Source organism: Callospermophilus lateralis, chromosome 5 (assembly GCF_048772815.1).
Source record: "Callospermophilus lateralis isolate mCalLat2 chromosome 5, mCalLat2.hap1, whole genome shotgun sequence".
NCBI classification, from domain to species: domain Eukaryota; kingdom Metazoa; phylum Chordata; class Mammalia; order Rodentia; family Sciuridae; genus Callospermophilus; species Callospermophilus lateralis.
The window spans coordinates 46,152,986-46,175,031 of NC_135309.1; the positions used below are offsets into that span (position 1 = coordinate 46,152,986).

Consider the following 22,046-nt stretch of genomic DNA (forward strand, 5'->3'; position numbering starts at 1 on the left):
GGTTACCATGCCAACAGCCCTTTCTCTACCATGGCAGTAAAAAATAATAGGAAACTCATGAATTGTGTGATTCATAAATTGCAAAAAAAAAAAAAAGTGTGCTTGAGCTAATATAGCATAAAATTAAGAGAGGGGAATGTGAAAACAACACAAAAAATAACCCCAGATCCCTGGAATATCATACAACATTTCATTAGCTTAATCCTTCATGGCAAAATGCTTTAACCCAGGCCTTCTTCTAAACAAAGTATGCCCACCCTCTCTCCATTTCCCATTAAAGTCACACAGATCAATCAAGTATCAGTCCAGGTCCCCTTTCTGCCTGCTTCATCTATTTCACTACAGTTTTTAGAAGACTATCATTTAAATATCTTGGTATTTGATATAGCCTTTTGAATACCAAGAGAACAAAAGATCCATAGAAGGAAAGACTTCAGTTCTCTTACCTACTGTCATATTCTGGCCACCTAGTAGAGTGTTTACCTCCTCCTCCTTCTCATCATCAGATAGCTGACACACAATATTCACTGTGTGCCAGAGCCTCACAGCAACATCTAAGGAGCAGTTAGTATTATACTATAGACCATGGAAATTGGCAATTCTACTTCTAAGAATTAATTCCACAGAAATAACCGTGAATGTGCACAAATATTTAGCAATAGTAATAAATGTGCTATCACTGTTCTAAGTACTTTATTCATTAATCCTCTTAACAACCCAGCAAGACTGGTACTATTATTAGCCTCCTTTTACGGGTAACAATAGTAAGACCAGGGAGATTAATTAACTTGTCCAGGATTGCACAGTTAGTCAGCACTAGAGCCAAGATTTAAAACCAAAGTCTATGTGACCACTACATTATACTGCTACAAAGATAACCACTGAAGATATTTTTTATATATGGAATGGGGAAAACCTAGACATCCCACAACTGAGAACTGTTTTTGTTTTGGGTTTTTTTAATAAAGCAAAAAAAGGGGCTGGGGATGTGGCTCAAGCGGTAGCGCGCTCGCCTGGCATGCGTGCCGCCCGGGTTCAATCCTCAGCACCACATACAAACAAAGATGTTGTGTCCGCCGAAAACTAAAAAATAAATATTAAAAAAATTCTCTCTCTCTCTCCCCTCTCTCTCTCTTTAAAAAAAATAAAATAATAAAGCAAAAAAAGAATATCATTCATTCAATGTTATAAAACAGTGACTATTTGACACAGTGCTATATGAATAAAAAAAATCAGGTTTAGACATATTTTAAAGAGAAAATAGGGGGCTGAGATTGTGGCTCAGTGATACAGTGCTCACCTGGCATACCCTGGGTTCAAACCTCAGCACCACATAAATGTAAAATAAAGATACTGTGTCCACCTAAAACTAAAAAAATAAATATAAAAAAAGAGAAAATATTCTCCAAAGTGTTAACAATGGTTACCACTAATATTAAAACCATAAGTGACTTTTTGTTCATCTGTATTTTCTAAATGTTCTGCAATAAATACATTCCTTCTATAAAAATTAATTAATTAATTAATTTTAAAAAGTGAAAGTGAAATTCATGCCTAAATTTGAATTAAAAATTTCCTAGGCAAATACATACAGACTGTGGTCCATTTGATCAATCAAAAAGAAGAAAAACAGTTTATTACTTAAATTTTAGAAGAGGACTATGTTTCATGTTTAGATCAGCATTTTTCAAACAAATTTCACAATATACTCAGTCTTTACCTAACAACACTCAATTATGTGTGGGAAATGTTCAAACAAGTTTATTGCACATGCCTAAATACATTATGCACCTCAGAGAGGTGTAGTATATAGTCTTTTTCAAACTCATTTGGGTATGGGTCTCTTTTATCCCATAGAGCATCCTGAGGAAACAAACACTACTCAGAACAAACTATGGCAAATGTTGAATAATACAAAAGAGAACAGCACAGAACTGTGGGAGATTAAATCCAAGTCAAGCCCTACTCTTGGGGAAAGATACAAATACTAGTAACTTGTAACAAAAGCAGAGAGGACATAGGATGACTTTTTTTTTTTTTAAGTTGCTGAAGAAAATGAAATGATGCTAGTAATGGGAAGTGGGGATAGGAAGAATCCTCTATGCACATCTATTCCCTCAGCTCTCCCTTTCAATGGTCACCAGAGTTGGCTGCACCAAGCAAAATAAGGCCTGATGAGAGAACTAGACTCTTAAGCAGATTCTTGAATCAGACAATGGACACAAGTCATACCCAAAAAAACTAAGTTGGGATTCAAATAGTGTCTAGAGAACAACACACAAAGTCTTTAGTGACAAGAGACCAAGTCCATAGACATGATCATCAGCTCTGCCCTATGGCTAAGACAGCTAAGGGCAGAGCTTCCAAGAAATCTGGCAGGAGGCCTAATAAAAATTGAGCAGTAGAGCATAAGACAAATTTAATTAAACTTGTTTTTTAATGCCAAAGACTAGGCTGTGCAAAAAGAAGAAATGAAGAAACAAACATAGAATCAAACTTTTAAAAAGTAGCTCATGCCCCACTCAACAGACACTTCTTTGGCTATATGCCATTTCTCAGGCTAGAAGGTTCCTCCCTACCCCCAATATCCTTCATGTCTTTAACTCTGACTCAATCTTCCACATTCAGTTCAAGCATCATCTCTCTTTTAAGAAGTATTCTCTGAAGTTAGTCGACATACTTGTTTCTTCTGCATTATTTAAGAAACAAATTATTGCATACCTACCACCTGTCAGACACCTGTTGTATTCCTCCTTCATAAGACCCAGTCACACTATAGAAAGATGATTTTTATTAACTTGTTTACATTTCTGATTTTGTTTCCACCCACCCATCCCAAGGCCTAGGCAGTACCTTTGGGCATCTTTGGTTAAAAAAAAAAAAAAGAAAGAAAAAAAATCAAAGCTCTTATGACGTACCAAGTGCTAGAGATCAAAAGTACTCAGAAGTTGTCCCTGCCCGCTGGGAGCTCAAGAGCTACAAAGAAAAAAGGTGGTAAACAATTCCACTTTAATATAATAAAGAATCCAGTAAATAAAGGTGGGCAAAGGAAGCTGCCGAGCTCTTTGGTAAGAAAGATTGAATGTGCAGAATTCATAAAGAAAAATATGTTCAGTGCCCTAAACCTGTATTGCAACAAGCTTGTCACACAAACACACATTGGCCTTCCCAACAGCCTGTAGACCCTCACCATTTAGTTCTATGAGGATGAGTACATTTGTGTGTCATTTCTTTCTTTACAGAGTCAAACTGCATTTAGGGAACTAGGTATTCTTCCATTCATGTAGCTGTCCTGCCAAGCTAAGCTCAACCCGAGGCATGAAAGAGAGGCAAAAAGAAAATATATAACATCTACAATCTTTAGTTTGCAATTGTGTGTAGGTGTCGCAGTTCTATTATTGGTTTTTAAGCAGCTGGTTCAGTTGGAAATCAAGTTTAGGAACAGACCTGCTTTAACTACAAAGGAATTTTCCCCTGTGATTAATCACTAAAATGATAGGTGCTAAATAAATATAAAGGAAAGAGATTTTCTGGCAAAGTTGTTCTGTCTCAGAATTTGAAAAGGGGAAGGAAGCCAAGTGACTGAGAGTGGGTGGGGAAGAGTCATAATTCACTAGGTGGTGGCGTTCTGACTTCTGTTCTTGGTCCCTGATAAAGCTTCCCTGCAAGTTCCTTCTGAAAGGGCACAGGCAAGATAGGAAAAGTACCTCCGAAGCTCATTCATAACCTTGAAGGCCTTTCCCATGTGGGCTGGGTTGACAGTGACTGTCCTCTGGTTCTTCTCATCATCCCCAGCCTGTATCTGTGGCTGGGAGTTTGGCTTGACACTGTAAACAGGAAGGAAGAGGGAGGGGAAAGAGAACACATTAGAAAACCCATTCATGGGACTGCCATAAGTCTGTGCATTTGCCCACCCACCAGGGACATCTCTGTCAGGCTATTCTCCTCATCACAGACCAACAGAAAAGGAAATACACTGTCTAGCATTTCTGCAGGATCTTGCATTACAAAGTGCATTCCAATGAAAAAAGTCAGGTTCTAGCTCTGCTTCTTCCACAAATTCGGAGTGACTTGGTGAAAGATCCTCATGCTGTCCCCAACCTCCCTTCCCAAACTGGAGGGAGACTAAGCACTCTATCAGTCACCACACTGGAGTATTTGTTAATTAATACTTTAATTAACAAATTAATATTAATTGAATATTTTAATGTAGACAGAATGAGGATGTAGCTCAATGGTAGAATGCTTGCCTAGCTTGCAGGAGGTTCCGGGTTCAACTCCCAATATTATTGCAAAAAAGAAAAAAAAAGGGTACAAGTATTAAAATATTTAATATTCTATTAAATATTAAAATATTTAATGGAGGCAACTATGTGTCAAGTTCCATATTTAAGTTTAAGGAAAGCAAACAAATAAAGCACAGTATCTGCTGTTCCAAAGCCATTCAAACAGCCAAGTCCAATGGAGCAGAAAGCCAAGTAAACATTCAAACATCACATTTTAAGTATCATGATCCAATTGAGAAACTATCCTGGTGATGCTAGATTGAGAGAAAATTTCTAAAAGAAAAGGTTTGGAGGAAGAGCAGAAATTAACCAGGTAAAAAGGAAGACAGACAGGAAATAGTATGCACAAAGACCTAAAGGAGAAAAGGAGCAAAGTGTGTTCAAAGTATAGGCAGTTCAGTAAAACTGGAGAGCACAGAAAGAGTATCAAGAAGACTGGGGAGTTTGGATCTCTTTCCAAAACGATGAGAAGACATCAAAGTGTTTCAGAGAAGTGGGAAACAGGAAACAGATGAACAAATTTGTGCTTTAGAAATATCACATTGGCTATGGTATGGAGAATAGTGGCACAATAGTTTAAGTTTCTCAGAAACCATAATCCTATAAGAGACAAGGGACTGTAATTGATGTGAAAAGAAAGGACATCTGGGTAGGCTAACTGAGCAAGTGAGCAGGTAGGGACTAGCAAGACTCACCCATAATCTCAACACCCTCTCTACTGAAAGCAAGAGACAAAACACTCAAATCCCTATGGGAAACCAGATAACTATCCAACTATCTTGAATTATCTGTTAACTTCATGGGGTGGGATGGCGGGGTAGGGGTTGGAAGAACCACCAAAAGAATGGGCAAGGAAAGGATATTCTCTCCAAACAGGTGACATTATTTGGCTCCAAGGCCCCAGACTTACCTTGGAGCTGTTTCAACCAAGCTAAGCTTTATTTTGCTAGTACAAAAACAGAACCTCCTTGGCTTGTATAGATTTGGAGACCCACAGTTTATGCCAACTCTAGGACACTGTAGCCTCCTTTGACTTGCCCTAGCAGACCTCTGTCCATCCTTACTCCCTGTCCTTGCCAAATGGCTAGAGAAAGGAGCTGTTATAATTAAGAGAATGTTCCAGAAGCCTAAACAGATCTCACACTGAGATTCAACTATAAGCAGCATATCAAACCACAGCTTGTCTGACCATAACAGACTCCTCTTCTGGCTTCCATCCCTACCTCAGTTCAGCACGCAAATATAAGCCATAGATATCTGAACTAGGAACTGTTTGGATTCTGGGTACAAGGAAATTAGCTGAGCAGAGGAAGATAAATATTGAGAGATATACAAGAAAGATTACTACCTGCTTATGCAGGTAAGGAAAATCTCAAGCCAGAAAATGTGATCAGAGAGGAAGCACTCAGCAAAGATGAAAAACTTCATATAAAAAAAAATCCTACATACCTAATTTATTTTAGAGTTAGTGTCCTTACTTATTCCAAAGCCAGAAAGATGTTAATTTGTTTTCTACTAAAATTTTAACATTTGCCCTTGATATTTAAGTCCTAATTTTATGTGATATTCATGATATGTCATGAAGTGAAACAAAAACCAATTTTTCCCATAAGCTCCATTAACTGATACTTATTTTTCCCCCACTCATCTGTAATGCCACCTTGGGTCACAAATTAAAGTTCCAAATAGACAGGGATCTAACCTATTCCACTGGTCACTTTGTGTCTCTGGACCAGTACCACTTTTTTTTTTTTCCTGTAGCTTCATAATAAGGCCTGATATCTGATAAGGCCAGTCCCAAATTCTATTATTATTATTAGGAAATCTCTTGTCTATTATAGTTTCTTTACTCATTCATACACATTTTAGCATGAGCTTATCTAGTTCCATGAAAAACCCTGATGTGGTTCTGATAGGAACTACACTGAATTTATAGATCAGTTTGGACAGAACCAACACCTTTTTTTTTTTTTTAATTGGTTGTTCAAAACATTACAAAGCTCATGATATATCATCTTTCATACATTTGACTCAATTGGGTTATGAACTCCCATTTTTACCCCAAATACAAATTGCAGAATCACATCGGTTACACACTCACATTTTTACATAATGGCATATTCGTGACTGTTGTATTCTGCTACCTTTCCTATCCCCTACTATCCCCCCTCCCATCTTCCCTCTCTACCTCCTCTGCTGTTGTTCAATTCTCTCCCTTGTTTCCCTCCCCCTTTCCCCTCACAACCTCTTATATGTAATTTTGAGTAACATTGAAGGTCTCCTACCATTTCCATATGCTTTCCCTTCTCTCTCCCTTTCTCTCCTCCCCTCTCATCTTTGTTTAATGTTAGTCTTTTCCTCATGCTCTTCCTTCCTGTTCTGTTCTTAGTTGCTCTCTTTATATCAAAGACGACATTTGGCATTTGTTTTTTAAGGATTGGCTAGCTTCGCTTAGCATAACCTGCTCTAATGCCATCCATTTCCCTGCAAATTCTATGATTTTGTCATTTTTTAGTGCTGCATAATACTCCATTGTGTATAGATGCCACATTTTTTTTATCCATTCATCTATTGAAGGGCATCTAGGTTGGTTCCACAGTCTAGCTATTGTGAATTGTGCCGCTATGATCAATGATGTGGCAGTATCCCTATAGTACGCTCTTTTAAGATCCTCAGGGAATAATCCGAGAAGGGCAATAGCTGGGTCAAATGGTGGATCCATTCCCAGCTTTCCCAGGAATCTCCATACTGCTTTCCAAATTGGCCTCACCAATTTGCAGTCCCACCAGCAGTGTACAAGTGTACCCTTTTCCCCACATCCTCGCCAGCACTTGTTATTGTTCGACTTCATAATGGCTGCCAATCTTACTGGAGTGAGATGGTATCTTAGGGTGGCTTTGATTTGCATTTCTCTGACTGCTCGAGATGGTGAGCATTTTTTCATGTACTTGTTGATTGATTGTATGTCCTCCTCTGAGAAGTGTCTGTTCAGGTCCTTGGCCCATTTGTTGATTGGGTTATTTGTTATCTTATTACCAACACCTTTCTTATAGTATGCCTTCCTATCCACAAACATGGGATATCTATTTACTTAGACCCCCTTAAATGTCACCCAAATTTTATTTTTTTCTGTAGAATGACTTTACACATTTGATTAGAATTATTCTCAAGTATGTTATAGTTTTTAACAAAATTGTCTTTTTAAAGATATATTTCCTGATTGTCATAGTTCATAAAATACAATCAAATTATGTAAATTGATCTTATATATCCAGCTACCTTACCAAATGACCCTATTATTTCTAACAATTTGACCACAGACTCAATCAGGAAAATCAGATTACTTGCATATCATGCCAGAGTTTCCCGCCCCCCCCCCACCCCCATATTCCAATTCCTACAGGTCTCATTTCTTCCTTTTTTCTTTTGGTACTGGAGATTAAATCAGGGGCATTCGAACATGGAGCTACATCCCCAGCCCTATTTTGTATTTTATTTAAAGACAGAGTCCACTGAGTTGCTTAACGCCTAGCATTTGCTGAGGCTGCCTTTGAACTCACGATCCTCCTACCTCAGCCTCCGGAGCCACTGGGATTACAGGTGTGTACCACCACACCCAGCCCTTTCATTTTTTTTTTTTTTGAAAGAAATTTTGCACTGGCTATTGATGTCTATACAGTGTCAAATAGAAAAGATGATAGTATTCTTGCAATATTCATGATTTTAAAGATGCCTGTTGTGTTTTCCCACTATATATGTTTGTTACGTGATTTTTATATATGCTCCTTATCATATTAAGAAAATCCTACTTTTAGTAAGGATTTTTTTAAATAACAACAATATTCTGGATTTTACCCAATGGCTTTATTTATCTAATAAGATGATGATGTGAGTTTTTTCCCTTTAATCTTTCAATGTGGTAAATAACAAATACTTTCTAATTCTAAACCATACTTGCATTCCTGGCATAAATATTCACTACAAATATTGTCTCCAAACTATAAAGAGACTTAAAAGCAAAGATGAATAAACAAAATTTGGTATGGATCAAGGAACCATTGAAAGGTTTTGACAGGAAATGAAGAAGATTAGAATTCAGAAAATATTAACTCCACTTTACAAATGTGGAAGAGGTGTAGAGCAAGTAGGGCCACTTTGGAAGCACTAAGAATAATCTCCACTCTGGTTAATGAACAGGAAAGCTCATTATTCCTTTTGTTGCTCTTCGTACTTTCCAGCCTTCCAGAGTGGTCCAATAACAGTATAAATCCCCATTAATACAATGTTGTATTTACCAACATTGCTAAACACTGATTGCCTATTGTCAGAGGATTAAAGTCCAACAAAATGCAATTCACACTATGGCCTCCCTGAAAAAGTAGTGTCTTGCTGATGACCATAGAGTTGCCCAGGCAAAGGACATCAGTTTCCCCAATCCATCCAAACTCCTTTCCACCCTTGATGCAAAAGGACATCAAAAGGAACCCAAGGCCTTTTTCTTCCCCTGCTCTGCAACTCTGTGAAGACATAGGAAGGCTGAAGAGTTCTGGATCCATGGTTTCTAGAAGGTATAAGTTTCTTGGAAACTCACTGAGAGGAACACAATGTTAAAGAGAGTGTCTGAGGGATCTGAGAAGTTAAGAATCTCATACAAGATAATACAAACATCCTCTAACTATTTCCTCCACAGCTTACACCCCCCCACACACACACCAGCAATAGAGTAGATGCATGTACATAAATGCACACACACACACACACATAGGCCTCAGCCTAGGACATGTCCAGAAACAGAGTTGCTAGATTCTACATTTCCTCCCCAACCTTTTCTCCCTCAACTCATAGCAACTCTTGACTTAGTTGCAATAGATTGTCCATCATCTATCAAGGCCCAATCCCCAGCATTCTCAGTTCTTGATCCCAAATAAGCGGGTAGATCCACTCTCGCCACTGCAAAACACAGACCACACTGAGTTATATTACCAACCACTCGTCCCAAGGCCTTGGGACTTTACTTTTCACCCTACTCACATTCATGAGATTCTCTGGGAAGACTCAGCCACAAGATGCTTTATGACAAAAAAGTATTTATCAGTAAACATCCTTACTACAAACACACAGTGATTGAATTCTCCAAAGCAAACACTAACTCCAGACCCATTAAAATCACACCAGCCTCCAAGAATCTCCATCTAGATCAACTGAGGTGATTCAGTCTTTAGCATCTCATGATCTGACAAGAGGTATGCTACCTACAAAATTCCCTCCATATCAATTTATCTATGCTCCTCTCAAGACTTGAAGCTCTGGTTGCTGAACAAAGGAGACTTCACCTACACCCCAATGTCCAAAGTTCCAGAAACATTCTAGTTGAACATAGTTAGCATTCAAATTTGTCGTCAGTCATAGATGTAGTGAGAAAGTATGGACCAGGAAAACTCCTCACTCCTTCCTATAGAAATATGAAGAAATTATCATCTAAGCCATTTTCTAGACAAGCTAAAGCAGAATCAGAACATACCAAACTAGTCAACTTTGTAAAACCACTAAGTATCTGGCTCAATAATTTAATCAATTCCACACAATGACCTGTTCCTCAAAAACATACTCGTTTGAACTAACGCTGGTGCCATGGTGCCTAGCCCACTGGTAAAAAGGCCAACAACCTATCAACAGCCCACAGAAAGAGAGTATGGAAAGGGGGTTCAGATAATCTCCCAATCTCTCAAATACCTATTGACCCCATTTAGGAAATCATACATGTGAGATGGTCAAGATTCATAGCCATAAGGATAGACAAAGCTGGCCCTGGACCTTTCTTCCTGGGCTTTCTGCTTCTTTTCTTTCCAGGCTTAGACAACTACAGTGGCTTCCCACCTGCTCTTCCCCATTCCAGATGCCCTCTCTTCAAGGGCTTCCTGCACACCACTGCCAAATGGATCTTCTAAAAGGCCACTGGGATCATGTCTTTCAGATCCTCACTGTCCACAGATCTCTTCACAGGGGGCATGAGGATTATGTGCTGGAGGTTCCGTCAGAACTATTTGTTTTATATATCAGTGTCTATGTAAGATATCCTTCAAAAGGACTCTACAAATAAAAAGCTGAAAATCCATCAGCCTGCAGGATAAAGTCATAATTCCTGCATAGTATGCAAGGCCCCCTAAAACAGAACTGCACATCAGCTTTGCCTTACTTACTCAAATATTTTTACTAAGCATCTATTATGTATCAAGCAGACAAACAATCCATTGCAAAAATATTTCCTGGATCTCCCTGTGTCATAACCTAAACACCTGTTCTCCAAGGAACAGTTAAGCCTTGCCTCCTCTAGGATGCCTTATGAACACTTCAGTCTGAAGTGATCTCTTCCTTCCCTAAATTCTTAATAGTATTTCTGGTCTGTAACTCAACTAGCATACAGAATACTGCCCTGTGTTTGACTCCTTTTTCATGATACAAATCTCACCACTTATTTCCCTCACAATAGATTCAACATACCTGGAGGGCGAGGACCATGTGTGTGAGGACTCTTTGTATAACTCAGCCTGCCTGGCATAGGGCCACACCAACAGTGGACCCTCATTACATTTTTATCAGCAATGAGTTCTGACCTGAAAACCCTTCACTTGAATAGATAGTGTGACCCAACCACTGCCAACAATTAAGTACAGTTGGCCTTCAGAACTAAACTATAAATATACATAAAATAGTTATAAAAGTTAAAAATACATAAGCTCTAAAATATACATATGTAAGGTCTAAATATCAGTGCCCTTCTCATAGCAAACCCACCTTCCCTATCCTCTAAATCTCATATACACATACCCAAAGTCTTACTTAACTTCACTTAGACGTTAGATAAGTAACTCATACATATCCAAAATTGATGTTCTTTGCCATTTCCTTCAAACCATCCAAAATCAATGTTCCCCACCCTCTCTCAAGCCAATTCTTTCTTCTCTATTCTTGATCTCAGAGGTATAACCAACTACCGATTCACCATCCAAGACAGAAACCAGGCTGTTATCCTTGGTAGTTCTTTCTTATACATGTCCCTCACAAACAGCCACCAATTCTATCAGTCCTAGGTCTTTTCTGTACCCCATTCCCTTTTCACAGTCACACCACAACCACAGTACAGGCTAGTATGATCTCTTGCCTGGATCAATTCAATTACCTCCTCTCAAAACCCAGAAGGATCTTTCCAGAATGCCAATATAGTTGAGGCATTTTTATGTGAAGTATCTTACTGATCTCTCATTACCTTCAGAATGAATCTGGCAAGATACTAACTAACTAAAAAACAACAACTACTAAGTAAATAGCAGAAAGATCAATGGAGTGGAGGGAAGAGAATAGGGGTTGGGAGGAAGAGAAATGTTCTGGTGTCATGTATGACTAAAAAGAACCAATCAAAAAATTTTTAAATAAATGAATCTGAGAAAATAATCCTATCACTGCCTTGGGAACGTCTCCTTACTGCAGTACTAAAATGCTTAAAATTACCTAAATATGCTAGGTTCTTCTGCCTGAAGTTTTGTCTGCCTAGAGAACATTCTATCCCCACCTTTCCTTCCCTGGATCTAGTTAGTTAGTTCCTACCAGTCCCTCAAACCTCCTCCTGGAAGCCTTCCCTATCATCCTCCTCCACCCACGAGATTCGTTTCCCTTCTTCTGTGTTCCCACAGTACTCTGTGCTTCCCTCTATTGTACTGAAAACACCTCTTACTTGTCTCTCTCCCCCTCACAGTGTGTGCTGGTAAATGTTTAACAGTTGGTTAGGGGAAAGGGATCTCTGATTTATAACATTCGTCAATTTCCATGGTATAAATACTCCCACTATGGCAGATTCCAAATGATGTCACTGAACATGGGATTTGGAAAGAGATGTGTGTTGCTGCCAAATGAATATATAATATTGCTTATATATGATAGACATTCTCTCAAAGGTATAACATTGAAATAAATAGGAAGTAATGAGTTGTATTTATTATATTTGTTTCTAATATAATTTGTTACATAATTTGATTTTTAATAATGGCTATATTTAATAGCAGTTACAAAATTCCTGAAAATTCCATAACCCTTTGCCAAGTTTAACTCTGAGACTCTGGGTTCCATGAGAACTAGGATGGTGTCTTAGTTCCCTGTATTCTTAGCATCAAGCACATGATAGGTACTCAATAATGACTATGGAGTAAATTAATAGATGGATAAGTAAATGAGGTATAACTACTGACTACTGCATCTTTCCTCATTTCTCCTCATTAGATAATTATGACTTTTTCTCCCTCAACTTCCCTCACCATAGCGGGGGGCAGATTATATAATCCAGTTCCCTGGATTGTGATACAAAACCAGGAGCAAGTGAGGAGATAGGAAGCCAGCACTGACTAAAAAGGAGAACAGAAAAGAATTTTGGCTTACTATATCAGTTGTTAGGCTCTTTTTTTTCCCCCCCTGAAGAAAATCAAGGCAATGAGTGAAAATGACACTAAAAATCAAGCCAGAAAGACAGGGGACTGAAGAGTCTCAAGCAGGCTGACTATGCAGGTGACTAGGGGATCTAACAAATGAGGAGCTCCAGAGCATCTAGAGTGAGAGAATATGGGGAGGGGAGGAAAGAAGAATCTGAGAAATTCTGAAAAAGGCTATGGATTATTTTCCTATGAAAGTCTTTAAGAGATGCAAACAAAGTTTGGAAATCATGGGCTGACAGTGGCCCAGAACATTATATTCAAGCTAGAGATGAGACATAGTAAAGAGGGCAGAATGGTGCTGAACTAAATTAAGACTATGCTAGATACACATTAGAATTCCTCAATAGGTGCTGGGGTTGTGGTGGGGCTCAGTGGTAGAGTGCTTGCCTAGCATGTGTGAGGCACTGGGTTCGATCCTCAGCACCACACAAAAATAAATAAAGTATTATGTCCATCTATGACTTAAAAAAAAAAAACCCTCAGCAAAGAAAGGGTGCTTTAGAAAGGAATAATCAAAAACTAACAGTCATGGGCTGGGGATGGGGCTCAGTGGTTGCACACTTGACTGACATATGTGAGGCACTGGGTTTGATTCTCAGCACCACATAAAAATAAATGAATAAAATATAGGTCTATCAACATTTAAAAAATATTTTTTAAAAAATTAAGAATCAGAAAACCTTAGGTCCAGCACATCTCGCACTATCTAGGAAGAAAAGTGATTTAATCATGGGATATCAGCTTTTCATTCAGCCTCAGATGAGATCCTATTTGTGGAGCTTAAAGCCTATAAATACTCAAATGCCATAACTCAGGTCCATAACCCAGTTTTTAGCCAACTGGGCCTCCCCAACCTTTCTCCTTTAGAGATAAAGTGGTAGCAGGCCCTAAGGAATACATCACCAGTAATAGTTTTCACTAAAAATTAGTAAATGGACATGCTGACTGTCATACTTCAGGTTCTCATGATGTCATCAGCATGACTCTGCTTCTTCAGGTTTGGACAGCAATGGGACACTTTCAAAACAAAATATATGAGGGCTGGGGATGTGGCTCAAGCGGTAACATGCTCCCCTGGCATGCGCGGGGCGCTGGGTTCGATCCTCAGCACCACATAAAAATAAAATAAAAAGATGTTGTGTTCACCAAAAACTGAAAAATAAATATTAAAAAATTATCTCTCTCTCTTCTCTCTCTCTTTAAAAAAAAGATATACGAAAAACTCAAAAAACTCAACACCAAAAAAACAAACAACCCAATCAATAAATGGGCAAAGGAACTGAACAGACACTTTACACAAAAAGAAATACTACTGGTCAACAAATATATGAAAAGAATGCTCAATATCACTCGCAATTAAAGAAATGTAAATTAAAACTACACTAAGATTTCATCTCACTCTAGTCAGAATGGTAATTATCAAGTTACAAGTAATAATAAAAGTTGGAGAGGATGTGGGGAAAAAGGCACACTCATCCATTGCTGGTGGGACTGCAACTTGGTGTAATCACACTAGAAAGCAGTATGGATATTCCCCAGAAAACTTGAAATGGTACCACCATTTGAAACAGTTATCCTACTCTTTGACATATATCCAAAGGACTTAAAATCAGCATACTAAAGTGATGCAGCCATGTCAATGTTTATAGCAGTTCAATTCACAATAACTAAGCTATGGAACCAAACTAGATGCCCTTCAATAGATGAATGGATAAAGAAAATGTGGTATATATACAAAATGGAATATTACTCAGCCACAAAGAACAACACAACTATGACATTTGCTGGTAAATTGATGGAACTGGAGATTAGCGTATTAAATGAAATAAGCCAAACCCAAAAAACCAAAGGCTGAATGTTGTCTCTGATATGTGGGTGCTAACACACAATAAGTGGGGAGAGAAGAATAGAAGTTCATTAGATTAGACAAAGGTGAATGAAGGGAAGGGATGGGAAATGGGGATAGGAAAAGATAGAGTGAATCAGACATAACTTTCCTGTGTTCACATATGAATGCATGGCCAGTGTAACTCAACATCATGTACAACCACAAGAATGGGAAGTTGACTACATGTATGTATAAGTCAAAATACACTCTATTGTCATGTGTATCTAAAAAGAACAAATTTTAAAATTAACAACAAAATGGGCTAGGGTTGTGGCTCAGTGGTAGAGTGCTCACCTAGTATGTGTGAGACCCTGGGTTTGATCCTCACCACCACATAAAAACCAAGAAATAAAATAGAGGTATCATGTCCAACTATAACTAAAAAATAAATATTAAAAAAATTAACAACAAACAGAATTCCTGAATCCATGGAACTCTAGGAAAACTGTATTTCTATAAGTATCCTAGCCCTAGGTGGAAACAGTGGAACATGCCTGTAATCCCAGAGCCTAGGGAGGCTGAGGCAGGAGAATTCTAAGTTCAAAGCCAGCCTTAGCAACAGCGGTGTGGTGTGGTGCTAAGCAACTCAGTGAGACCCTGTCTCTAAATAGAATACAAAATAGGGCTAGGGATGCGGCTCAATGGTTGAGTGCCCCTGAGTTCAATCCCTGGTACATCCACACACTCTGCAAAAAAAGTATCCTAACCCTAAAGTTCAAGACCAAAGTGATCAAATTTAAATTTCAGTTTCTTGGTTAATGAAGGACCTGGCACTTGAAGATGTCCAGCCAGCAGGATCCAGGACTGGATGGGCAGTCTTGCCATCAGGAAATACCATTTATCCAGATGCTACCATAGAGCCACATACCTTTCATAATCTTTCAGCAGAGATACCCTGGTTCTGCATTAGCCTGACGCTATGAAATACAAGCCCACATGGATACAGAAGACTTGTATCAGTAAGTTACAGTTCCCAGGTAACTGTTAATCACAGTAGTAGACAATATATTAAAGTACTTTACCTCCATTTTCTCATTTTATCTTTAGAACAATCCTATGAGGTAGTTATTATGATCTCCTGAAGCACTGACATAAATATTGTCCAAAAGTCCCATATAACTAGAAAATGAAGAACTGACATTCAAACCCATGTCTCTCTGACCCCAGGGCCTAAGCTCTTAATAACAATGTCCACTGACTTAGGATAATGCCCATAGACCATCAGGCCAAGGGGAATGCAATCCCTTGTGTCTCACTCTTGGAGTTCCTTCCTGTGTGGCCAAAATAGGCCAAATTAAAAAAAAAATTAAAAATCTTCTGGGACCTATGATAGAGCCCTATTTTACTCGACTGATTGTAATTACAGAGTGTACTGAAGCCAATCAATGTTATCAACTGCCTTGAACTTAGAATTTCCATACTTGGGGCTTCACACAAACCAATATGATTCATGAAAGCTGACCAGCAGCTGCTGCCCTTCCTATAATGTCCTCTTTCATAAACAAGCTCACAAACAGGTATGTGACTAATCACATTCCTAAAGGCCCTGTTCATGACTGCTTTCTTCAAAACTAAGAGAAAGCCAGGCATGGTGGCACACTTCTGTAGTAATCCCAGAGACTCAAAGGAATAGAAAAAGTTGCTCAATACTTGCAGGTTGGAAGACAGGGTGAGCAAATTAGCAAGACTCCGAATCAAAATAAAAATGAAAAGGACTATAAAAACACTAGCAAAACACTTGAGTGTAGACAGAAAGAACTAAACAAGAGAGAAAGATAAATAAAAATATCCCTCGTTTATGTGATATCTTGGAAGCCAAGTTTTTTTGGCTTGAATGGGAAAAGTGAGCTCTCGTATAGAAAGTACAAAATATATTTTCACAAGTTAAAAAGAAACATCCAGGAACGTTGTGCTGAGAGTCTGAAAATTCTCATCAATTATGAAAAGCTACAGATTTCTAACCTGAGAGCCACTGAACTTATTTAACAAGAAAAAAAATCTAAGGACAAAGTATGTTTGAGTTATCTTTTATATAGTTTATTAATGGTCTATTCATTTTAACCTAGTCTTAGGATTTATCCAGATATTGAAAAAAATTAGGTCAATTCTATAACAGTAAATTTCATAAGGTAGAGCACTTGCTTTAGAAAACTTACACAAAATTTCTTGTCTGGGTCTGTCCTAACAATCTAAAACTTAGCAAGAAAAATTCTCAACAGCCAACAGGTTTCTCTGTTTTTACAGTTGAAAACCATATTTTACAAAAAAGTATTTTCAAAATGGAAAATTTGGTTCCAATTATCACTGAAATGTACGGACATCTGCTTCAGAAAGCAGTCATGCCCAAAAATTTCTACAAAAGTTTCTACTTGTGACTTTTAAAAGTGGGAGGGGTAAAGAGACATTAAGTGACTTGCCAGAGGGAATAGAAAAAAATTGCTCAACACTTGCTCTTCCCTGGGTCTTGCCAGAGTTCTACCGGCATTGCAGAACTCAGCATTTAGGGAGCACTGACTTTCAAAGTCATGTCTCCTCCAAATATATTATTTATTTTGTTTTTCTTGGATCAAGGATAAATAGACAAGTATCTTCTTCAGCTCAGAAGCTCCCTGTGGTCCAAGGGTAGGCTCTCCCTGGTAGGAACCAGCCATGAAGAACTGTCCTCTGAGGACACCTGATAAAAATTCATGGCACAAGCCTGGGTACATGGTGCCACTATCAAGATGGAGCATCACAATGCTTCCGATGAAGAAAATGAGCACAATTTTAAGAAAAATGGACAACTGATTTCCTCTTTCAAATTGCTTCTTCCAAAAGTTGTGGTTCTCTGAAACTCTTACAGGTCTTTCAGAGTCTGTCCCTAAAACTGTGCAGGTATGTGAGTGGTAAAATACATTTAACATAAAATTTACAAATCATTTTTCACTATATAATAGCATTAATTACATTCACATTGTCATAAAACCATTACCACTATTCAACTCTAAAACTTTTTCATCTTTCCAAAGTGAAACACCATACCCATTAAACAATACCCAATCCTCCCCTTCTTCAGTCTCTGACAAGCATATTACTTTCTGCCTCTATGAATCTAACTGCAATCATATAAGTGGGAAATTTGTTTTAATCCACCCACAAGGTTGATTTCTAGAACTGAAATAAATCCCAATAGCAAGGGCAAGTGCCATTTTCAATTCTATCTCCTCTACACACACACCAACACAGGCATGATTTATCACTGTAGTAGTTAAGAGTCAGAGATCCTTTTCTTTTGCAAAACAAAAGACAAAGTCACTTTCCTGTGACTGATCAAGCCACAGTGATTCTCCCAAGAAGGAAGCTGGGAAATATTTAGCATCAGTACATCCAGGAGAGAGCTAGAGAGCTTGGGGAATGCAGCAAAAGTAAGCACCAATTCACAAGTTCTTCTTAAGATCTTGGCCTGAAAAGGGGAATATCCAGGTCAGGATTCCAAACCACTAAGGCTTCTAGATAAGGTGTCTATAAAAGGGAAGTTAAGGTAGATCTTGGTGAAACCTAAAAAAGAGGAAAGGCCAAACTGCAGGAGATATCTTATTATGAGGAGATAGTTTATATAAAAAGATGATGGCCTGCTAAGCTCTCCCTAGCTTTCCCATGAGAATGGTCCCACATAATCTGTTTCAGATGATACATATAAGAAAACCCTAAAATATGCCCTTGTTAGTATCCCAGCAGCAAGTCATACGATAAAACAGCAATAGTTGGTCACCAATGATAACAACAATTAAACTTTACTGAGTATTTATTCAGTGCCAGAAACATTTACTAGGTATTTTGCACAGACTTTAATATTTAATATTCACAACAACTCCATGAAGTATAGATACTGTTATTACTCCATTTACACAGAAAATACAAGTTAATTCTGTAAATCAGGCATAAATTTCCTATGTTCATATATGAATACATCAGCAGGGAAACCTAGTGTATACAACCACAAGAATGGGATCCTAATTAGAATAAATTATACTCCCATGTATGTATAATGTCAAAATACACTCTACTGTCATGTGTATCTAAAAACAACAAAAATAATTAATTCTGTAAAGATGTGACACACTCAAGATCATACCGATTATAAAGAAGTTTCACTACAAGGTCTATGTCTCCAAAGCCTATGCTTTTAATTAACAGCCTTTCAAGGTAGAAGGTAATTTCATGCCCTCATGGCCAAGAAAGAAAATTACTATTCATTAGAAATTTCTTGATTGAAAATTGTTTATGCTTAAAAGCAGCCCAAATTAAGCTTCAGGTTAAATGTGGAACAAGGGCAAGATTCAGGATTCAGTCCCTGGAGGTTGGACATGTGATCCTAGTCCAGTCATTCAAGCTCTGTAGCCTCAGTTTCCAGGGTACTTACAAAACAAGGTTATTTCCCTCTGCACTCCCCCTACCTCAAAACATTCCATGAGGTCAATTACCTGTGGTGAGATAAGGCTGATATCCAAGGATGAACCTATGGCCAAAGGTTTCTCAATAATTTTCTTTCTACTTATTAGATTTTCTCACAAAAGTTATCAGTTAACCAACAAATAACTGCCCAATACCTGCTATTTGTGCAGTAATATGATAGTCAATAAGTAGTATTCAAAAAAAAAAAAAAATACAAAGTACCATCCTTGGTCTGAAGACCTATCTCCAAGTTTGGGAACTTAAAAGATAAATGAAACAAAAGCACCCAATTGTGAGATACAGCCTAGAGATATTAAGAACATCAGCAGGAACTAGAAAAGTTCAGGTTTTCCAAAACAAAGTGAAATTCTAAAACATCCTTAAGAGATAACTTGTGTGAGGGGGTAGAGGCAACCAGCAAAAGGAACCCTGGGAACTACAAATTAGAGTTTAGATGGAGTAACGTACAGAATGGGTGACCACAAAAAAGACTAATTCATTTCCTCAATTTTTGGTGGGCATATAAGTAGTGGTAATGAAGAGAAAAGCCGGGTATCAGAACACTTTAATGCTTGGCATGTAAGCTAAACTTGGAGTAGGAAAAAAGGCAATGAGCTCAGTGACCTGATGACACTGGAAGTACTTGGTTTGAATTTCTTTTCTACTCTCTGCCTCTAGTAGAAGAAAAGCAAAAGAACATTTGCAACTAGGTGTCCTAAAGACACAGATATCATGGATGTTCTATTCCAGCTGAGAGCACCAGGGAACATTGTGCCAAAGAGCTCTTGGGGTGCAAGGAATCATTACCTTTCTGAACACAGAACTGGGAACATAGTCAGTGACCCGAAGCGCCAATCAACTGCTGATAGTCAGTCTCATGTCAATCTCTCAGCCCCAAGAGGCCATGGTTCAAGCAAACAGGTGTGATTCAGAATCTCTACACCACCAAAACATCATCCTGCCCTCTGCTAGCTATTATACCAACAAGGTCCTGATGAAGACACAAGGAGCTCCTCTAGCAAAGAGCAAAAGAGGATGCACTAGTAGCATTCTTGATCTGAAAATTCCCAGACTCTTCCTGTAGGAGTAACATCAAGAAGTACAGTCCTGAGCCTGTCCAAACAGGAGGTTGAGATGACACCTAACATGCTAGTTCTAATAGGGTCTAAAGTTGTTTAATAATATCACTCTGTCCCATTATAGGCACATGCAAAGGAAAGTGTTTATCAAGGTGCTCTCCAGACAGAGCTTAGTTGAGAGTGTTCTCATTTAACCAGCCAGTTATTGTTTGCATCAAACCTACAACTCAGAGCAACAGCCTCCCCCTCAGCAGTACACTGCCATGGCTTGAGCTCTCCCTTAAGTCTTCTGTCCTCAAGGTAAATGGTAAGCCCTGTTCTCAACCAGCACATACCCAAAGAATGAAGACATGGCCTAACATTTCTAATCCAGACAGAGGAATGACCCACCTCAGCCCTGTACTGAATACCTTAACAAGGCAAAAATCAGATCCTCAGATAATAATTTAAAAATTTATATGAATGTGCCTGCCAGGAAATAAACCCTGGTTAGTTTTCTCTCAACACAATTACTTAAATCCCTTCTTTTGATCCCTGTTAATAAAAAGTCTCACATAAACTTTTCAATACAGATAAAACTTGATGGGCATGGTAGCATATGCCTGTAATACCAGGAGCTCTGGAGGCTGAGACAGGAGGATCACAATTTCAAGGCCATCCTCAGCAACTTAGTGAGACCCTGTCTCAAAATTACAAAAAAAAAAAAAAAAAGGCTGAGGATTTAACTCAGTAGTAAATTGCCCCTGGGTTAAATCCACAGTTATCTGCCTTCCAAATACTAAAGTGTCATCTGACTGAGTTTCTCTCCATCCTTGAAAATACACACACACACACACATACACACACACATATTTTTTAGGAAAGAGATCAGCACTGCATACTTCCTGAAGATTTGGGCACTTGAGTATAAAAAAATCCAACTGCTCTATGCCAGGCCAGCCCTGCTATGACATCAAAACCCCCCACCAAAGAAACACCCCGGGAAAGACGCCAAGAAAGGGAAACGCCTCCTTGAAACAGCCTGAGAAAGGTAATCCTGATTCAGCCCACTGCTGAAACTATTCCTCAACACCAGCCAGGAAGTCCCTTCTTTTCGTGTGCCCTGCAAACCCAGATCTGCCTTTGCGGAATCCCATCTCTGGAGCTTCTGTAAGGGGGGAGTTTAGAAAGGGGCTTCCCAGCTCTGAAGCCCTTTGGGATCCATCAGTGGCCAGGTTTTCCAACCCCGCCTAACCAATGCAAACACAAAAGCTAGTGGCTATACCACAAGCATACATTTACTTACACAAAACAGGCACTTATACATACATACCTTTCACCCTCCATTGTGCGAGGCCCAGCAGGGGTGGTAGCTGCTGAACAGTGCGTATACCCGGCGATCCTAGCTCTGTTCCCGGTTCTCCCAGCAGCCCAGCGGGAGATCTGATCAGCAACAGTGATTCAGCATGGCTGCAACTGAAGCCTCCTCCCTCTCGATCCTCCTTCCTCTGACTTACTCGCGGCAGTTTCTACCGCAGAAGCAACAGCAGTAGAAAATGTCTTACCCAGAGCTCCCTGCAGTCCTTTCAGCTGCTAAAAGCAGCAACCCACTTGCTCCCCCTCCCCCGCAGGCTTGCTGCTTCTCTGTCTCCTAGGAACAGCGGCAGCTTCTGCGACCAAGTGCAGTGCCACCTTTCCAGCTGCTTCTGCATCTGCCCAGGCATCCCCAGCTCAAGCAGCTAGCCCACTCAGGGGCTCCTGCCTCCTCTGCCTATGCTGCAAAGGATCCAGCAGTTCTTCACTAGCCCAAGAAATACTGACCCCTCCTTCCCCCACCCCTCCTCATAGCCTATGAGTCTGTCAGCCTAGCCAGATTGCTGGAATGAGGAGGCCCCTC

General features: G+C 39.0%; 1 protein-coding gene across 1 annotated transcript in view; it reads right to left on the bottom strand.

Annotated features, from left to right (window-relative positions):
* The window catches only part of Klhl3 (kelch like family member 3), a 104,264-nt gene extending 82,717 nt beyond the window's left edge, over positions 1-21,547 (bottom strand). The window contains exons 1-2 of the mRNA XM_076855872.1: positions 21,483-21,547; positions 3,708-3,827 (exon numbers count right to left, since the gene is read on the bottom strand). Of these exons, the coding sequence (XP_076711987.1) occupies positions 3,708-3,827; positions 21,483-21,496 (134 nt within the window). The 5' untranslated portion in view covers positions 21,497-21,547. The remainder of the gene's footprint in view (positions 1-3,707; positions 3,828-21,482) is intronic.
* Positions 21,548-22,046: the final 499 nt, after the last annotated feature.